Source organism: Hyalella azteca, unplaced genomic scaffold (assembly GCF_000764305.2).
Source record: "Hyalella azteca isolate HAZT.00-mixed unplaced genomic scaffold, Hazt_2.0.2 contig13900, whole genome shotgun sequence".
Taxonomy (NCBI): Eukaryota; Metazoa; Arthropoda; class Malacostraca; order Amphipoda; family Hyalellidae; genus Hyalella; species Hyalella azteca.
The window spans coordinates 41,580-62,560 of record NW_025943805.1 but is presented as its reverse complement, the minus strand read 5'-3'; the positions used below and the strand labels follow the sequence as shown (position 1 = coordinate 62,560).

The following is a 20,981-nucleotide window of genomic DNA, read 5'->3' as shown; positions in this document are numbered from 1 at the left end:
CTAACAAACAAATTGCTGTATGGTGAAGGGCTCAAGTACAGCAACGGTGAAAAGTTAAGTTGAGTACATACACAGGAAACGGTGCTTAGACCAGTACACATCCCCATCACCAATAAAGTCGTGAAAGTGATCCGCACAACTACATCGTATTTGCGGACGACACTAAGGTACTGCATGACTACGGACAGGATCGATTGTGAGCGGTAGCAAGACCTGTCCGCAATATACGAGGCCTTAGGCGGGATAAGGACTGAACTATCGGGAGGAGCTGAAGTACCTGGATCTGTACTCGCTGCAAAGAAGACGGGAGAGGTACGTAATTCAGAGGAGAAAATAATAGAACTGGCCCTTAGCTTTGAAAGCGAAACCTTCAGGATTGTGATATACCAAAAACGAGAGAAGTAGGAGACATACCTTCATTATGGAACAGAGCTGCCATTAAGTTTCAATACCACCAGGAATGATTCCTTTCCGCGGCGCGCCGAGTCAGCTTAACGCTTTATCAATGAACCTGAGAGGACGGGTGGAGTTGAACCTAAAGACCTTCAAGAGACGACTGGAGGTGTTCCTCTTCACACTTCTTGATCGTCCACCTCTATTCCACTACAGTCGGTAAGAAACAGACAACCGCATCGTGCATCAGACGGCCCAACTGAATGCAGATGCGTGCATGGTACTTGTGATTCACTGGAATTGAAGTAGTGCAGTCAGTGGTGCTTGGCTCAAGTAGTGCTGTCAGAGGTGCTTGGCTTAAAGAGTGCTGTCAGTGGTGCTTGGCTCAGGTAGTGCTGTCAGTGATATTGATGGTGACAGCGATTTCATTCATTTCTCTCCATTTTACAATGCAAGCCATCAAAAACTTGAGCGCTATAAAAATTTTTAGCAACATCCACAAACTTCTAACACAGATGTCACCTGCACCACAGAGAGCGCAATTCTCCGCGGCAAAGCTCAGCACACAAGTCGCAACAAAAGTCCTGGTTGTCAACAAATCTATTTCTAATCCCGGCATTGCGCTGCAATCTCTTCAGAAGCCTCTGTCATTCCAGCGGACGCATCCACTCAACTTTTCTTCTTCTTTTCGGCCTGTGGTCGAGCGCCGGATTTTGAGGCTTCGACATTTTCGATCAACATCGTTTTGGCCGAACGCAACTGCTGTTATTTTCTATGAAGAAAGGGGGGTTATGTAGTCATTGTTGTTTCTTTTGAGGATTGTGCAATTTTGGTGCCGTTGCTGTAGCTGTTGACGTTGATGACTGTGCTTCTATGTGTTGTTGCGGATGTTGCTGTTACGGCTGTGGATGATGTTGTAATATGCAAAGCCATGAACGTATGATGAAAAAATATGCAAGGTCACAGGAGAACAGAGACAGTCACACAAGCCGGGAATAAAAGTGCAGCGGCTGGAAATGTTATGCCGAAATCACACATAAAAGCATAACGCAACGGTTGAAGCGCTGCGAACAAATAAATGAAGCGAGGGAAATTCTTTCTAAAAAATTACAGGAAGAGCATTAAAACACTATAATTGGAGGCGTACGTGAAGTCATCCCGGGGAACATTTGATATTCTCATCGGTTGACACGATTCGCATAAGGCACCGAGTGAACTATGTTGATGACAATAATCGATTTAAACCCGAGTGTTTCTTGACGAATTCCCTGCACTCGGATGCAAGGTCAAGATCACGTAGGTCAAGATCTCCATACAAAACAAGGCGTCTGAATTCTAGACGAGTGACTGCAGTGCGTCAATTTTTTATGATAGGAGCACTGAACCTGGTTCTCAAGTAACTTTTTCGTTGTAGGGTCTAGTTCGTTAATATAGAGAATAAACTCCTACTGTTCCCAGTGACGCACAATAAATAACTACGTGAAAACTCATAAATCATTTATAGCAGTGATGAAATTTTTATTTCATGAGAATTATCTGATGCATGAGATTTAGTCGTTTGAAATTACAGCCTGAGGAAGTTTCCAGCCATGCAAGCGGACGATATTTTTTGAGCGTCTGTTACCATGTCCAACTAAGGCACTGCATTGTCCGAGTGGTTTCTGTGGAGCTCGGCCGTTTTAGGCCAGATTGCTTTGGGTTTTGAGTATTTGTACCTCAATGGACGGACAGCCGCGCGTCACGCACTTCCTTGATTGTCTGCTCGGGACAGAGACTAGCGCAGCGATGAGTTAAAGTCGTCCATGACATCAGGGATAGAACATGGTGGGCACAATTAAATCGTGGATGGAGCGCGGCTAACAGATTTACGTCAGAGATAGAATAGGGCCTGCACAATTACGTCATGGAGGGAACATGGCCTCCACAATCATGGACGGAACATGGCCTGTCATCTCAAGGTTTAAGACATTATTGGTTTTAATAAACAAAAGTTTTTTTTACAAGTCTAATTATGCTAACTATTAAGCCAAGGGGCGCATAAGAGTTATCTGAGGGCAATAATGAGAGTAGCGACGCAATGAGAAGAGTCGCGAGAGGAGAAGTCCTAGAGGACGTACAACAATACTTACAATGAACACCAATGAATGAATAATCTGACTATATCAGCACGATATAACCTTTACTAATAACAAATATAGAAAACAATAGTTAACCTTCTCAAACTCACACCTTAGAGTCGTGCTCTGCAGCCTAAGTAGCTCAGACCACCTCGCAGGGACATACAGGACGAAGTGCTTCTAATTCTATGACTAGGCTCAAGGAAAGGTTGCTTGCCTGTCAGTAGTACGGAATGGGCTTACAATACTACATACGTCAAGGAGAGAACATTGCCTGCACAATTACGCAAAGATAAACCGTGGCTTGCACATTTATTTGAAGGATGGAACATGTCTTACAAAATTATGTCATGGATAGAACACGACCTATACAATTACGTCAAGGATGAAAAATGGCCTGCTCAAATACGTCAAGGATGGAATATGTTCTGCACAATTACGCAAAGGATAAACCGTGTTGTGCACAATTATGGCACAGCATTCATCACGGCTTGCATTATCAGGAGAAGTTCGAGTAATAGAACATTTTATGAAACATAAGAGAATGTGACTACTTAATTTACTGAACGATCTGGTGGAATGAAGATAAAAATGTGGAGTATTAACCTAGTAGGTTTGTTGAAGGTAATAATATTTTTATGCAGGACTGCGTCTGAAATAAAAAGTGTTAAAAAATATTCGGTTAGATTAATTATATCACTTGTAAGGGTAAATTAAATATACTACGTCGTAGTAAAACAAAACTAGTGAAAGTTCACGGTCAATGATTGAAAAAAATAACAGGCTGTCAGAAATGTCCTTATCAACGGACCGTCAACAAATCGCTTTTTGATGGAATGATCAATATTGTCCACGCTACACTCCGATTATAATCCTTTTGCAAAATTTTGCTTATGAAAAAAATCCATTTACATTCCGCACCTACCTTATCTCTATTTCTACATATCGAAGTTAAGAATTAGGTAAATGTAAGATAACGTTTTGGACAAATTAAGGAGTTGAAGCGAAATATACGAGTTTCTATATAACTGAAAGTAATATTAAATTCAACATAATGTGTAGCACAGAACCAGATGACGACTGTTTTATATGCGAGGAGAGTATCTGCACGAGATGGATCATGTCGACCATTTGAATGCCGATGCTACAGCGTAATGTGCGGAATCATCTAATAAAAGTTAAAAATAATTTGCAGATGATTTGTAATATCTAATAAATAATCAATTTATAAGATATTGGCCGTTGACGAAGCCGTATTTTGTACAAGCAGCGCCCCGAAACGAGACTTTGGCATTCACCATGTTATTGAAATCAAGGTAATTTGAGAGCATTTAAAATTCACATTCTGGCACGCTAATGAGAATGATAAAAAAAGAATTAAATATTATTGAATGAATGCCTTAAATTGTCTCTTACTTGGAACCGAATCAAAAGAAATTGTAGTATGAATGTAGTAGAAATGTAGACAGGAAAACGACGACTGTAAAGCAAGTCTAGCCTCCATTACGCATATTCCGGCTGTGCTACGACACATTCAAGTTTCATAAGCACCATATTTGTCATTCCAACGCCCGGCGAGTCGCAAGTTTATTTGGTTACCGTTTTACGTGACGTGGCTGTTAAATGGAGACGCATGGCTCGGAGTGACCGAAATAGCTGCTGTACGGAGCAGGATGCGAGCGAAGAATCTCCAGGTTGTGATTCTTCAGTTCGTGGTAAGAATAATATGCGTTTATAAAATTACTTTTTAATGACAACATTTCTGAAGAATCCAGTGTCTTTGATGTTACACATGTACAATGAATTTCTAATTTTGTTTTCATACATTAAAAAAAATAATTTCCCCTTTTTTTAATATATAACAATTTTTGTAAATTTACAAAATTATTTATTCTGTCAACTGGTTCATGCACTGTCTCCAACTTTACGCAAAAGTGCAAAATTTCAGATCGATTGACAGGAAGAAGTGTTTAAATATCCATTAAATGATTTGTAGCAGACAGACAAACAAACAAGCAAACAACAAGAAGTGAAGTTAAAGAGAAGTGTTGTAAAAATAAGTGCGGTGTTTTTGTTCTAATTTTTGACAGAGTTCAAAAATATATTTTAAAAATCCGAGATTAGAAAATAAATACTCAGATTTAGAGTTTTATCTTTTAGTTGGAGAATCATGAGGCATAGAAGAAGATGATGTAAGGGGGTGGAACAACTAATTAAATTTCTCGCTTTCAATAAAGCTGATTTAATTTATGTAAAAAAATATACGTTCAAAAATTACTTTTTAAAGACAACACTTCCAAAGAATCCAGTTTCTCCAATCTTACATATGTACAACGAATTTCTCATTTAATTTTCGAATATTAAAAAAATTAATTTCTCACATTTTTTTAATATAGGTATACATTTTTTTATTATATAGGTAAATTTTTTAAAAATTTTTTATTCTATTAATTGATTCATGCATTGCCTCTGAATGGCTCGGAGTGACCGAAATAGCTGCTGTACGGAGCAGGATGCGGGCGAAGAATCTCCAGGTTGTGATTCTTCAGTTCGTGGTAAGAATAATATGTGTTTATAGAAGTACTTTTTAATGAAGAATCCAGTGTCTTTGATGTTACACATGTACAATGAATTTCTAATTTTATTTTCATATATTAAAAAAATAATTTAGTTTTTTTAATACATAAATTTTTTTGTAAATTTTCAAAAATTATTTATTCTGTCAACTGGTTCATGCACTGTCTTAGACTTTACGCAATTGTGCAAAATTTCAGATTGATTGGACAGGTAGAAGTGTGTCAAATATGGATTATAAGATTTGCAGCAAACAAAATTATTTTTAAAATTGTTTTAACATTAAATTTTTTAAATTATTTCTTCTGTCAATTGATTAAGGAATTGTCTCCAACTTTACGCAAAAGTGCAAATTTTCAGATTGATTGGACAGGGAGAAGTGTTGGAGAAGGTAATGGACAGGTGTTGTAAAAATTAGTGAGGTGCTTTTGTTCTAATTATTGACAGATTTCAAAAATATATTATAAAAATCCGAGATTAAAAAATAAATACTCGGACTTGGAGTTTTATCTTTTAGTTGGAAAATCATGAGACATACAAGAAGATGATGCAAGGGGGTGGAACAACTAATTAAATTTCTCGCTTTCAATAAAGCGGATTTAATTTATGTAAAAAATTAATACCGATCACAAAACAATTATAATCATTCAGTCATTTCCTCCTATCTCCTAAAAAATGTCCACTCTCTAAAAGGATCCGAGAACCTGTACTTATAGTGGCCCTGTGTTCTTTGATTTGATTATAATTTTTGACCTTCGAAATGCGAATAACACATTTGACATTTCCCACGTATTCTTTGGCCATTTATGTAAAGTTAGGTTAGGTTAGGCCAGATTATTTAGGTTAGTTTTTTTCAGGTTAAGGAAGGTTAATATGATGTCATATCGATTATTTTAACGCACAGCAGTCCAGATTTACAATTAGTTATTATTATTCAATTTCTGTGACCGATTAAACCAGGCTCTCGCTGCCTGGCGCATTCGCTGCCTAACTCAAATAACCCAAAGTAACATACGATCATGGACACTGTAAAGGAAAAAAATACAAGCAGTGAAATACAAACTTAAGAAAAAAATATTTCTTGAAACCAAGTTGCGCATAAGGGAGTGAGTTTAGGAGTAAATCGACGATTAAAATAAAGAGCGGATAGAAGAAGTGAAACAAAATGAGAGCTAAGGAGATGGAAGAGAGTTAAGGAAGTTAGAGGATGACATCGGACAGAGATATAAGGTCACCATGGGTGCTGCTTACTCCCCCGGGAAGATCCATTGCAGCGGGGAGGAAGGACTTTACCGAGATAAAAGGAAGAAAGCTTTAGCGGCAATAGTCACACAATATAAAATAAAATATAATATAATATATAATATGATATAATATAATATAATATAATATAATATAATATAATATAATATAATATAATATAATATAATATAATATAATATAATATAATATAATATGATAATGATTGGGTTACATCCCAAGAATCGCCAACAACTGACCACCAGCAAGTTTTGGCAACGAACGCAACTTCAATGGAATCACTACGAAAGAAATTTTTACGTTGAAGAAGTCATGATGAAGTATCTGCTTGCTGGAACACAGGCATAAGAGGTTCAATGTTCCCTCTTGAAGAAGCAGTAGCCTCCTATCAGGCGTGGGAGGAGCTGAAGGGTAGGAGGCTTGGGGAACGTTATAGCATCAGTACATAAAGCCTAGACTGGCCTAACTCCAAACATTGGGGAGCTGAGCTGTATTTTCTTCTATTGAGTTACGAGTGTTGTTGGCTGTTGTCTGCGAGTTTGAGCTCTAGCGCGCAAGTGTCCAAGTCTGAGTTTGGCAGACCTCGAGATAAATCCGAGAAAATTAGAGTCTTTGCAGGGAGAATGACTGGATCAGGGCCTTCAGTAGTGGTTAACCGCACTGAAACAACGCTGAAGTTCCCCTCGCGTCTTCTCCAAACGCTGGAGATCCTCTTACGCCATTTCCAAACAATGGAGTTATTCCTGAACCTTTTTCAAACGCTGTTGATCCTTGTACATCTTCTCTAAACAATGGAGTTATTTCTGTCCGCTCTTTAACGCAGGAGATCCTCTTACACTTTATTCAAACGACATTATTCTTTTTACATCTTTTTCAGAACCTTACATCTTTTTTCAGAATCTTACACCTTTTTCAGAATCTTACACCTTTTTCAGAATCTTACACCTTTTTCAGAACCTTTTACACCTGAACCTAATTTAAACGCTGAGGGTCCTCTTGCACTTTCTCCAAATAACGAAACTCTTCCTGCAACTTTTTCGAACGCTTGAGATTCCTATGCATCTTCTTCAAACAACGGAGTTTCATCTACTACTTTTCAAACGTTGGAGTTGCTCATGCAACTTCCCAGACGCTGGAGACCTTTTTGAATACTTACCAAACGCTGCATGGAGAACCTCTTGGGTCTGCTCCAAATGATGACAACGCACCTACACCTTTTTCTTATGCTAGAAATCGTTTTCGACCTTTTTTCAAGCATTCGAGATCGTCTGACACCTCTAAGCGCTGGAGATTCTCTTGGATATTCACCAATAGCTGGAGATAAAACTGATTTTGGCATTATTTTCGTGTAAAACTATCGTTTCACTTAACTACTTCACTTCATTCATTGGAAATAATATTGGCTCTTATACAACTATCAACTCACTATATATATTTATGCATATACTATCGCTTTTCACACGTACTATTTTCCATGTAAATACTATCGCATCTCGCACTTACTATTATTGCACGTGCATACAACGTCTCGATGTAAATAATATCGCTTCACGGGATTAACATCGTCAAAAGTACGGAAATCATCCTTTTAATGAAAACTTGATACATCAAAATCGCTAAGTTAATCAAGCTTATTAAAAGTATCGTATTCAAAAGTGTGAATGAAAACTTTCCCCGAAATTCACCTATATGAGTTTCAATCTTAAACTGAAGCCTTATGAATAGATACAATTTTCTTTTTGAAATTTAGCAAGTTCAGTTTGGGAAATATGCGTCTTCTCTCCGCAAATAATTTGCTCTGACCTTTGTTACCATGGCGCTCCGTTCCTTCATTGTAATTGCGGAATCAAAGATTATGTCTCAATCTACTTTAACAATTTATATGTTTAAAATTTGTTCGTATTTATTGATAGTTTTGCTTGTTGTACCGTATTTTGTGTCCAATATTCAATACTAGATGTTTTTCGCTCGATATTCACAACGTTCCGTGCTCCAAGTCAAAGGAGTGCCTTAGCTAAGCGTATTCTAATTTGATTTCATTCAGTCATCCCTTTAACATTTTTATGCATCGCATATACAAGGTTACTATTTCACGTTCATGAAAAATATCAGTATTCTAATATTCTCTCCCGAATATAAAAAAATATAATTACTGTATTTTTTAAGAAAATATTTGGGTTCCAGAATATCCCCAAGTTTGAACAAACTAACAGAAACATTTAGGAAAGACTTATTTGCTCAAACCTCATGAATGTTAACCCACGATGGGCATCCCTCAAGCCAGTGACTGCGTGCCTTGTAAGTATTACTTCCACAGCGCAGAACGCTTAACGTTAATAAGAAGACATGATCGACCAGATGAACACTGTATCTGCGTTCCAAAATCACTCTTCATTAAAAAGATAAAAACTTTAAATTCCACGTGAATAACATTATCATTATCATTACAAGTGAGGTTCCAATTAAAGTTTCCGGGTAAGATTGAAAAATGTCATCACAAGATTTGAGCTTGATGAGGAAAAACATTAAAAAATCGTTAAATTTTTCATCTTGAGAACAACGATTCATCTACTCTGAGTAACAAACAATTCAATCACACCGAGAAAGAGATTGTATCAAATAAAGACATATCAAAAGATAAGATAGCGAACAGGACATTCAAAACGCCGAGGGCTGAAGTAGCTGCGCCGCTCTCGCACCAGCGCGCGGGGGCCGAAATGCCAGCAGGTTTTAGCTGCCATTCGAGGACACTGGGCGCTGATTGGACGTCTGCGGAGGGAACCGAAGCGGAAAATTGGCACCGCAGTTTGTTCTTTGATACGCGGACAAGAGTGTGATGCACTCAGGCTGTGATGCAGGGCTGCAGAACATGGAGACGGGGGTGTGATGAGGGGAATTTTTGTTCAGATTGTGTGATGAGGTCGGACGTGCTGATGAATGAGGGTGATGGAGTTGAGGTGAATAGTGTAGTAATTGAGGAAGAAATGGGTATTAGTAGTATTTGAAAAGAAGTGTAGGAGTAGGAATAGATGAATTTATATGGTCGATTTAGCTAGTGTCTAACCATGCAATGAAAAGGATTAAACTCAAAGATAACAAATAATATCGATATTGTTACATTTCTTGCAACGGGAAAATGACGTCAACGGGAAAGTTGAAGGTTACGTTGAAGGTAATCTTAACAAAGAAATTTGTGATTTGAAGTTAATAAATAATTTATCGAAAGTTAATAATAGGATTGCGTTGGGCGACGTTTAAATGAGCATAAAATTTTCTACCAATCGCAAGTCAACACCTAAGCGCGAAGAGGCTCTCAAACTCTACGGATACAACCCCGAACATTTAAGTAAGTCAGGCAACAACTCTCGCAGTCCCCATAATTTAAATGAAGATACATTCAAGATAAATATAAGCGAATACAAAGAAGAAAATATAGTCCTACAATTTTGAGATATGAATATTGATATTTGCAGGAAACGACTTGTAACTGATTGCTTGCATCGATGCCACAATATTCTTTCTCCGACAATATTACCTTCGACTCGAGATCAAATTTACAACTTAAACATAATAGGAATGGATGACTCATTGTTGCTTCTGGAGTTTTTATCCGCTCATTAAGTCAAACAAAACTCGTCATACCCATTTAATTTTACGAATCCTATTAAATCTTGCGTATCCAGTCGCATAACATAAAAAATACAAGAGCTTCAAAAGAAAGAGAATTAGGCAGCCTTTAATAGGCCATTCCGGACCAGTTTTTTGCAGTTAACATCCACGTTGTAGCTCCAAAAAGAGGAAGCATTAACAGGATGAACGAGATTAGGGGAACACCAAGCTAACAGTGGATAATTAACTCATTAAAAAAATAGGTTCCGTTATCTTGCTGTCATTGATTTTGATATAATGATTCACTGGATTATTAAGTTCGAGATTCTAGAGATGCATCAGATATTTAATTCGTTGTTGTAGAATAATAGATTATTTACAACACGGACCGCGTGCACCCCACTTCCCTTTTTTATATTAGTTCTTTCATTATTTATTCGGGTTAATTCACCATTTCACTTCGTCGAAAGTAAACTTTTCAGGTTATTTTGAGATACGATGGAAGCCGAAGTCTGTGCCGGAGCGAAGGAAGCGAAGGTGTGGGCGAGAGCCAATGGGAAGGCGGCAGCGTCGGCGTAATGATACCTATGGGAGTCCAGAGCTCAGACCTACACAAAGAACTAGAGCTCTCCAAAATACAGAGATTTCCACAGAGAAACTTTACAAAGCAGAGCAGTTTAGCGAGCCTCGCCACCGCACCTCGGCTGCCAAAGCGGCGATTGTGCCAGGAAAGCAGTCGCTGTATCATGGCCGCACTGGTGCTCTTAGGAGCGTTTCTTTAGCATTTTTCTAGTACGTAATAATTTTGTATTATGAAATAAGTAACAACAAAAGGGGTGGAATGCAAATAATAACGAACATCAGAGCATCAGGTTATGAATCAGAGTTGCATTTGTAACTGAAATGCATAGTATGCCAAAAATCTGGATATATATACACCATAAGCAGTAAAATTCGAAATCAATATTATAAATTGTAGCAGCAGTACATTAATCAGCACAAATATAAGTAGAAACAACACAAACAGAATAAAGAGCAGCAATAAGACAACATTCAAGAGTAGCAGCTACCACTCGGACGCCATGTCTCACGCGACATCAGCGGCAAATGAAGGCAAATAGAATAAAAGTGGACCGCCGTACAAATGGCATCCATATGAAGAGCTATTCGGTGGCATGTTGTTCCCTGACCCCAGGGACCTCACCAGTGATGTGCTCATGGGGGGCGTATGTCCCCCCTCATCTGCACCGACCCTTGATGCTTGGCTGTGGAGGCTGAGACCAAAAAGTGAGGATGTTTTGACAACGGACGATGAAGCGATTCATCGCAGACTGTGACACATTGAATAAAATATTGTATTGAAATAAAATCGGTTAAATAATGCTTTCCACATCTCTATTCAGGCTGCACTAAACATCCCACCATATCTTACAGCTGCTCTGCTCTCTTATTTGTTTCGACCATACGCCATTTCATCTCACTTTATCCTCACTTTCTCTTCGTCATACTTTGTTGACTTGAGTACCCTGTCCCTGGCGCTTATCAGCACATCCATTGTTCTGTAGTTTGCCCTAATAGAAACTCCACTTTTATTTCAGTAAGCACTTTCTTACCTTCATCAACAGTCACTTGTTTTCATCAAATATTTATTGCCCTGATTGCCCCTGATCTCTTGCCTTTATCAACTCACTTTTGCTATCATCAACGCCATTTTGTCCTTATTAAGTTTCTCTTGCCCTCATAAATTTTCTCTTGCCCTCATCAACTTCTTTTGTTCTCATCAGCTTTTTCATGTCCTCATTAACTTTCTCTTGCTTTATCAAATTTTCTTGCCTTATAAACTTTTTCTTGGTTCATCAACTCTATCTTTTTCTCATCAAGTTCTCTTGCCTTCCTTAAATTTCTTTCCCTCATAAATTTTCTCTTGTCCTCAAAAACTTTTTCTCGTCGTCATCAACTCTTATTTCCCCACAATTCCTGTAGGGCTTCAACAATCCCTGCTTCAATCCTCATTTAATCTTTCCATAGTCCATTAATCCAATATTTTTTTTATAATACATTCATGAACCGCTCATTTTCCCATCAACAACTCTCTTCAACACCCATCAGCTCTTCGCCCCCTTCGGGTGCTTGAGCTAGCCCTCTTATGTACCGCATCCTGGAGCAGCGGTGCCACTCCCCGCAACGGCGCAACCGAGCGGCGTGACNTTACTATTCTTGCATCAGAATCATATGGTACAACAATTGATTACTATTCATGCATCAGAATCCAGGAGTGTAACAATTGATTACTATTCATGCATCAGTTTCACGTAGTGCAACAAAGTTCAACAATTGGTGACTACTGACCATTCAGGCATACAGCATCGCGAAGTCAAACAACTGATGAAAATTTTTACATCAGTATTGCGAATTGCAACAACTGACGTGTAGAAGTTGTTGCATAAGGTTTAAGCCATGCGTAGCTGATAGATTCTAACGATATCTTTCCGTCAGTTTCAGTAATCATAGAATCGGTCAGTTTAGGCAATTATCACCCATCAAATGTTGAGAATTCACCATCATGAGAATTGAAAACGAAAATTTTTTGTAAAATCGGTCTATGAAATGAAGAGTAACGTCAGAACAGCGTTTTTGACATAATAAAACGTTGTTTACGTTACGTTGTTTACGTTACGTTGTTGACGTAATAAAAATCTCCGTAAAAAATAAACTCTTGGAATTGGACACGATTGGTTTTGTAGAAGATGAACTTGAGTTCAAGACATTCTTTGCCATGATATGGACTAATATAATATTCTAAATGTAACATTCCTAATGATACAAATCACATGATATTATTCAATCATAGCAGGAAACACATACTTTAAATGTAGAGATTTTTTTTCGTTTCGCCACAGAAAAATTACATTAGAGGGTTAATCGTAACGAACACGGGGTAATAACGAGAAAAAGGTAAACAAAAAACGTACTTGATGATTTCTATCTTATATAAAGAAAAGCGACTTAATGGTGAACACACACATTTCATCGTACGAGGATTGCTACCTTATACACGAAATGTCGACAATAATGTGAACACAGACATTTCATTGCACAAGGATTGCAACATGATACAAGAAATCCCGACTAAAGGGTGAACACACATTTCATCGTACGAGGATTGCTACCTGATTCAAAGAATCCCGACAAAAGGGCTAAACGCCAGTACTTCAGCACACAAGGATTGCTACCTGATACGAAGAGGCCCCAAAGAAAGGCTCAACAAAGACTGCTTGCAATCTCAGGTTTAAGCCTCGGCGAGCGACTTTCGGCGGTCGGCAGCCAAAGTTGAGTTTGTGAGAGGTCGGTTTTGTGGCAAAAGCGCGTAAAGGCGAAAACATTTCGCTGCAAAGGCGAAACTTGTTGTGGCCAAGCCTTGATGGGCCATAGGAGGCTCGTGCTGCGAGAGTGGTTGAGAGTCCGGCTATCTTGGGGTTTTCCCGCTACATTGCAACAGCGATATTCTCAAGAGCCTTGCAAGATTGCCTCTGAGTGGCAACACCGACTCAGCGTGTCGGCAGCATTAAGGCGTTCTTCTAGTAGGAGAAGCAGCGTACTGAACTGTTCTCTAACAAGGAAAAACTTATTACTTTAGTGCTTAGTTTTCACGTACTAATAACTAACTGTTTCCTACTACAAATATACGCGCTAACAACGTGTTCTTCTACTTTCAAGTGTCATATATCAAGCTCACAAGCTGTTCAAGCTCTTCCATGTCAGGTCACAGATCTCTGTTGTTAAATATGGCCGACATGGGGGCATTGTCACTGTAGACAAATGAATTTCGATGAGAAAATGTTATTTCCAATAAATCAAATGAGGAAACAATAAATCCGGCTTCAAGATAAATCGAATATATCCAAAGCTTACCAACTTACCAGTCCTTGAACCTGAGTACGCGCACCATTCGCTGGAAGTTACTGACTCGTAAAGAACTGGGCGCGCGAGACGTGCTTAATCAGTGCCACTACCGTCAGATAATCATTATAGATAGTGAAGATATTATTCATAATAGATATTCTTGCAAAAATAACAATGATGTATACGAGGGAAAGGAACAGTCTATTTCCTCTTTCACGGATCACATACTTGCGGATAAGACGGAAAATTTGTTCGTGTGACGGAAAAATCGCACATTTTATATATTCAAAGTCTTACGAGAAATTCAAATTAATAATAATGAAAAAATAAATGGAGTAGCAATGAAAAATATAAAACTTTATTAAACAATTCAAAATCACGAAATCGCACTTGACTGGCAGAACAACAGCGCCGTATTAAGGGTATGATCTCCTACATAAATGATAACAACGCGCGCCATAACCAACGCTGGACTGGCAGAACAACAGCGCCGTATTAAGGGTATGATCTCCTACATCAATAAGAACAACACGCCCATAACCAACGCTGGACTGGCAGAACAGCAGCGCCGTATTAAGGGTATGATCTCCTACATCAATAAGAACAACACGCCCATAACCAACGCTGGACTGGCAGAACAGCAGCGCCNGCTGGTGGAGTGGGCTGGTGGAGTGGGCTGGTGGAGTGGGCTGGTGGAGTGGGCTGGTGGAGTGGGCTGGAGGAGTGGGCTGGTGGAGTGGGCTGGAGGAGTGGGCTGGAGGATTGGGTTGGAGGAGTGGGCTGGAGGAGTGGGCTGGTACGCATTTAGACGCATCACGTCATGACGGCAGACATGACGCGTGAAGACGCATGCATGCAGCGGACGGAGCGTGACGCACGCCACACGTACGGCCGCCATAACTCGTGTGCCATAATGCGGCGCATTACTGACATTAATGGGGAGGGGTGGTGGTGATGGTGGTGATGGTGGTGGCGGTGGTGGTGACGTAGCCTTCAATCCCCCACCCCCTACCTCCTCTCTGTCCCTCTTCATCCCCCCCATCCAGCTTTTTCCCCATCCCCCTACCCCCCGAGCTGCTGGGGCTAAGTGACGGAGTGGCCCCCGTAGAGTTCCCCCTGCAGGGGCTGACCGAGGAGAACCTACGTTTGTAGACCAGCAAACAGATCCTTAGCAATTGGGCGATGCAGACCTAAAACTAGCAGGCTGGGCATGGACAGACCTTAAGCAAGTAAATCTTCTAGACACTAAACAAAAAAGACAAACAGAGCCTATGAACACAGATTAAGCATATCGACAGACCCTATAAAAGTAGGGCTGGCGGACCCTTCTACTTCAGCGCGATTAGGCTCTCCTCGTGTATTGCAGTTAGATTCCTGCTAATTCGGTGCGATTAGACCTTCCTCCTTAATTGCGGTTAAACCCTGCTCCTGCGTGCAGTCACACCCCGCCCTTTGCAGTGCGATTAGATCCTTGTCATGTCCTTGTGTTAAGTTCAGAACGTTCTCGTACATGGTCATGCTGATGCGCGGCCATCGTCGTCTACCGTCCGCAAGCCGTCGATAGGCTTGATATTCGTCGTCCTTGCCACCGGTGTCCGGAGCTTACGCTGAACGTGGCTATCGCGTATCTGCCCACATTTGAGCCAGGTGATGCAAAAAATGTAATACTGCCCAGTAACGATATTCCTTTAAACTCAATAGACCTCTCACAGTGATTCAACTTTTAATCGTCAACATCTTCACCACATAGACTGCATTCAAAACAAACGTGTGCAAGACAATTCCGCGAGCCAGCAGCATCGCAAATCATTTTTTCTCAGCACATCTACAAATAAACTTGAGATTCACGCGTTTACATCTTGTCTAGCTATTGATTATTATACGGAAGACCGGAGATCAGGTGGTGTTCGGGAAGCGCAGCGTAGTTGATTTTATGTTCATGTGAGGATAAAGCGGGTAATGGAATCTGATCCTGCGTCTCGGCAGCGCTGCTCTGGCAGATCCGTTCCTGGGCCATTCGAGGTACGGCTAAACATGGGCAACGCATTGAGCGATGTTAGTGTTGCTGGATGTTAGTGTTGCTAGATGTTAGTGTTGCTAGATGTTAGCGTTGCTAGATGCTGGTGTTGCTAGATGTTAGTGTTGCTAGTTGCTGGTGTTGTGTTGCCAAAGTGTTGTGTTAGTGTTGTGTGGCCTGTTAGTGTTGCTAGAGGTTAGAGGTATTGCTGGATGCCGGTTCTGTCCACAGTTGAAACGACTTCTTTTTTTCTTTTAAAAATAATCAGAATATTGGTTTAAAATGAAAATAGAAGCTATATAACTTTTGCAAAGTTTCGGACAGCCTTGTTTCAATGTTGGATGAGTGACACATAAATTAATTTTTTACATTTAAATCCTTACGTGACGTTTCAATACTCAAAGAATCGACAATTAACAATTTAACCTAACTTTCTTAGAATTTCTTCTAGCTTCATCATATAGCACTTTTGTGATTAAATTGTATAGATAATATATAGATATATTTAAATTTTTCTTTACAGAAGGAACACTGATGAATCGTCATTATGTAAATACATACATTGAATTTCATAAACTCTTGAAGTTACAGAACCTGATAAAGCGGGCTAATCTTATTTTGCAATCCAATGAAAATGCAGTGTACTATAAAATCTACTGTAGTCCGCCGGCCAATAAAACGGAAGTCGCATCTATTTTTTATGGCGAGTTTTCGATTACGTGCTTTTGTGGTCGGAGATTCAACGTCAATGAAGCGATCGTTAAGCAACGTTTAAAATTTTTTAAAATTAAAGCTCATGGTAGGTGGTTGAAAAACTTGACCTGAGTAAGCAAATAATTTTCAAGAATAATTCGATGACGTTCGTTCAAACTTTAAGTAGTTATATGATAAACAATCTGCAATTGATCGAATTCACACACTGAACAGATGAAAAAAGTTTGTTCGGCATCAAATAATCGGAAAACGGCGATGGTTCAACGTGAAATTTCGGTTAGCTCGTGTCTCGCTCTATTTTCGTCACTTTTCGACGTCGATTTGACAGGGAATTTTATTTGATAAACAATGCAACATAATATAAACTCATAGTCCACTTTGTTTCAATTTCGCGGATCTAGTACGTAGGTCGGCGTTATACCGCTCGCTTGGACAGCATACTTCGTGATGCTTAAGCCATACAAGAGAGCAAAACAAAACTTGTGCCTGCAAAATTTTTTAATTCTAGCTAAGAAGCTATTAAGAAACCCCTTATACTTTTAGTTATTACCGACCTAATGATCGTGCGCAACAAGTTCGCGCAAGTGCTTCATAAGGCCACTCATTCGTCCTAAGATAATTCCGCACGCCGAATTCCTAAGACAATTCCGAATTCATTTCGGACCGCACGCAGGGCTAGATACCAAATGAACTACTGAATTAACATGCAGACTATCGCACGAGGATAAATAATTGTGTCAAATTTTAAAGAAAAGAAGACAGCAAGAGGAAACGTTTGGCGCGCAGGGAGTCTATCTAATTCACTTAGGCGATAAATCCATGTTTAGATCATGGATTGCATATACAATGTTAGCGTTCGCCGCACAGCAAGTGTGAATGCAGCAGCCGATTCCAAAAAAAATTAATTTCTAATCATCGCTTCAATCCTGTCTCCATTGGATCTTACTGAGCGATACCTCATTACATGGAAATGCTTGCAATTTGCACTGTTCATTCATGTTCCTTATACTGACGTGACTGACATGGTAGGCGGACGTGAGTAAACTTGATTTTTCTGACGTGACGGTCCGAACCTCAGATGCCTGAGCCCAAGTGTTCCGTGAACCAGCCGATGCACGCATAAATACAATGCACTTCTTGGTATCAACTTCCTTTAGAACGCAATCTTTGTAAAAATTCCGAGGAGGACGATGAAATTCGGTAAAAACCATTCATTAAATTGATCGGTACTTTCATTTGCATCTTTCGTAAATTGCAGAATCCTCTACAATGAAATGAGATACAATTCATCAATTCATTAAAAAATGTTCTCCCTCAACCCCTTACAACCACACTGGTGCCTTTTCGTCCCTATACCGGCCCCCACCGACAGTCCCCCCACCTCCTTATTCCATGCGGGAAAAATGTTAAAATTTGTGGCGTGCGGCGCAAAAGTTAGCCAAGCAGCGCCACTTTCTCCTCTCTAATGGCTACCTGAGACTGCCACTCAACGCAAGAGCTTTTACGACCGCAAAAATATCCTCTAAATGAACGCTATAAAAACCTGCTGGCTCATCAGCCACCGCCCCCATGCAGCGCCTTCGGCAGTGCCTCGTGCAGCAGCAGCTTCTGCAGCAGCTTCTGCAGCAGCTTCTGCAGCAGCTCCTGCAGCAACTCCTGCAGCAGCTCCTGCAGCAGCTTCTGCAGCAGCTCCTGTAGCAGCTCCTGCAGCACTTCCTACAGACCCTCCTGCTAAGCATTCAGCAGCGCCTCCTGCAGCATCTTTTATGGCATTTTATACAGAGGCTGTTGCAGAACCTCCTTTACAGAACCAAAGGATAAATCAAAATGGATAAATGACTAACTGAGAAGGAATGATTTTTCTACCATTCGAAGTTATGATAAAAATTCCGCAGAAGAAGATTTCAGCATGTCCCTGTTAAGAAATGAACAGAATCTGCAGCCTGCACTGCCTGGTCAGGAAAGCCTCGCAACGTTCGAGAGTGATTTGGTATAGGAAGGCTTACGTACTGCAAGACATTGCCACTAATAAAGGTTAAATATCAAAACAATTCATTAGCAAAATATTTGATGAAATGGAGTGATATGAAACAAAAAATGCATGACACCCATGATGCTTCGAATATTGGATTGTATTTTGATGGATGAATTTCAGTGAGAACAGCAAAACTAATTTCGAGGGATGAGTGCTTCATTGAATACAAGTTTGTGCAAGGGCGATGACTTCCTAAAGAAATTTTTGTTAAAACGTATAAGTTAAGTTGAATTTGAAATAATTTAATCTAATTTTTCATTTTATATTATTTATTATTATTTAGGGACTCTTAGAAACAAAAATGTATTTTAATAGAATATTTACATAGGAGAATTTTTTTTGATAATTTTGGAATAAGCTAGGGAGCTATGAAAAATTGATCATCTGTGATGGCGCTGTACAATTATAAAGATTGGGAAATATTTTTTAACCTTATAGTATACAAACATATACAAAATTGTGAGCTGTTCCCATTACGGCGATTTTTAAAACATTTTCCAATTATTACATGTGAGTAAAAATATTGAAATTCTGCGAAAAGATTTGTCTGTTGGAACAAGGTTTTTTGCAAACGATTTATAAAATGATACATAAAAAAACTATAAAATAGAATCTCCCGTTATTACTGATCTATACTATAGAGTCCCACCTAAAGCTGGGACACAATGAGCCGCACTTAAAGAGACCCGCCCCCTCACACGGGCCAGGAGGGCAAGTGGGTCCAGCGGGTCACATTAATGTGGCTGTGAGTGAGCAATCGATCATGAAATATAAACGTGAACTGCAGGTCTTCCCGAGGGCAGCGAGGGACGAGGCCTCTGCATCGTCGAGGGCAGCGAGGGACGAGGCCTCTGCATCGTCGAGGGCAGCGAGGGACGAGGTCTCTGCAGCGTCGAGGGCAGCGAGGGACGAGGCCTCTGCAGCGTCGAGGGCAGCGAGGGACGAGGCCGCTGCATCGTCGAGGGCAGCGAGGGACGAGGCCGCTGCATCGTCGAGGGCAGCGAGGGACGAGGCCGCTGCAGCGTCGAGGGCAGCGAGGGACGAGGCCGCTGCATCGTCGAGGGCAGCGAGGGACACCGGCTTGTCCCTCCCGACAGGACGAAGGCTCGACGATGGCCTCGACCGTCTAACCATTGATGGATTAATAATCAATTGATGCCCCTACTGTTACCGCCTCCTGTTGCGCTACTGGTGCTACGCCGTATTGTTGTTCATGAGACTTTGTGTTAACTTTAAAATTATTTTTTCTTTTAATTTTTGGTCGTCTGGTCCTCTTGCTTTCCTCCTGCTACCCTCTATCTACAGCCCGCACTTTGCTGCCATAATTCAATACTTTCAATTTAATATCCTACTACTAATTCTTTCACTCTCCATTTAATCCTGCTGCTATTTTTTCAGTTACCCTCATCTGTTGACTCACTTCTGTTTACCTACTCCTACTCCTATATTTCCCAGCCACGTTAGTTCCTCTTGTAGCAGAACTCTTGCCTACTCTTGGCATTATTATGGTTATTTTATTATCACCATAATCTTTTTTTCATGTGAAGCCACAGTCCTTATAGCCTTTTCCTACTACCCTCCTGTATTACCTTATCTCTGTAGCCTCCTGTTGCCCTGCTTCTGTTAGCCTCCTCCAGGAGCCCTCTTTCGTAGCCCATCTGTCTCCATTATCACTCGTCCTGCCTCAACCCTCATCCCCTTCCTCCCCCTTCCTTCACTCATTGCCTCCCTCACCCCCACATATACCGTTCTAGCTTTTCCTTATCCCATTCCATACTTCGCCGGCATCATCTACATTAAAAGTCAACTTGTCGATACCTGAAAAATTATACAGGTTACTTTCTCACCACACTTCCTTGGATCGCTTCTCAGCGACTTAGAAAAAAAAAAACACCCAACGACCTAGTCATTGAAAAAACACCCAACGATCTAGTCATTGAAAAAAATCCAACGACATGGCACTGAAAAAACACCCAACGACCTAGTCATTGGAAAAAAACTTTCAACGACTTATTCATTAAAAAACCATCCAACAACTTAGTCAATAAAAAAACACCCAATTGCTTGGTCACAGAAAAAATCCCTGAAGAGAAAATACAGAAAATACACAGTATGCATCCTGTTCAACAAACTATTTTCTGCTGTCGTCACGTTTGGTGAAGAGTTGCTCTGGAGATAAGAGGTTACCAGAGAAGAGTTAGTCTGGGGATGAGAGGTTACCGGGAAATAGTTTGTCTGGAGATGAGGGAGAAGAGATAGCCTGGAGATGCGAGGTTACCAGAGAAGAGTTAGTCTGGAGATGAGAGGTTACTGGAGAAGAGTTTTAGTCTGAAGAGAGGTTACCAGAGAAGGGTTAGTC

General features: G+C 40.2%; 1 protein-coding gene across 1 annotated transcript; it reads right to left on the bottom strand.

Annotated features, from left to right (window-relative positions):
- Positions 1-19,351: 19,351 nt before the first annotated feature.
- Positions 19,352-19,756, bottom strand: LOC108669942 (antifreeze protein Maxi-like). The gene has a single exon (XM_018157388.1). The coding sequence runs from the start codon at positions 19,754-19,756 to the stop codon at positions 19,352-19,354; it is 405 nt and encodes a 134-aa protein (XP_018012877.1).
- Positions 19,757-20,981: the final 1,225 nt, after the last annotated feature.

Bases quoted from the DNA above. Each gene is read 5' to 3' on its own strand.
- LOC108669942 (XM_018157388.1), bottom strand. From the start codon at position 19,756: ATGGTTAGACGGTCGAGGCCATCGTCGAGCCTTCGTCCTGTCGGGAGG.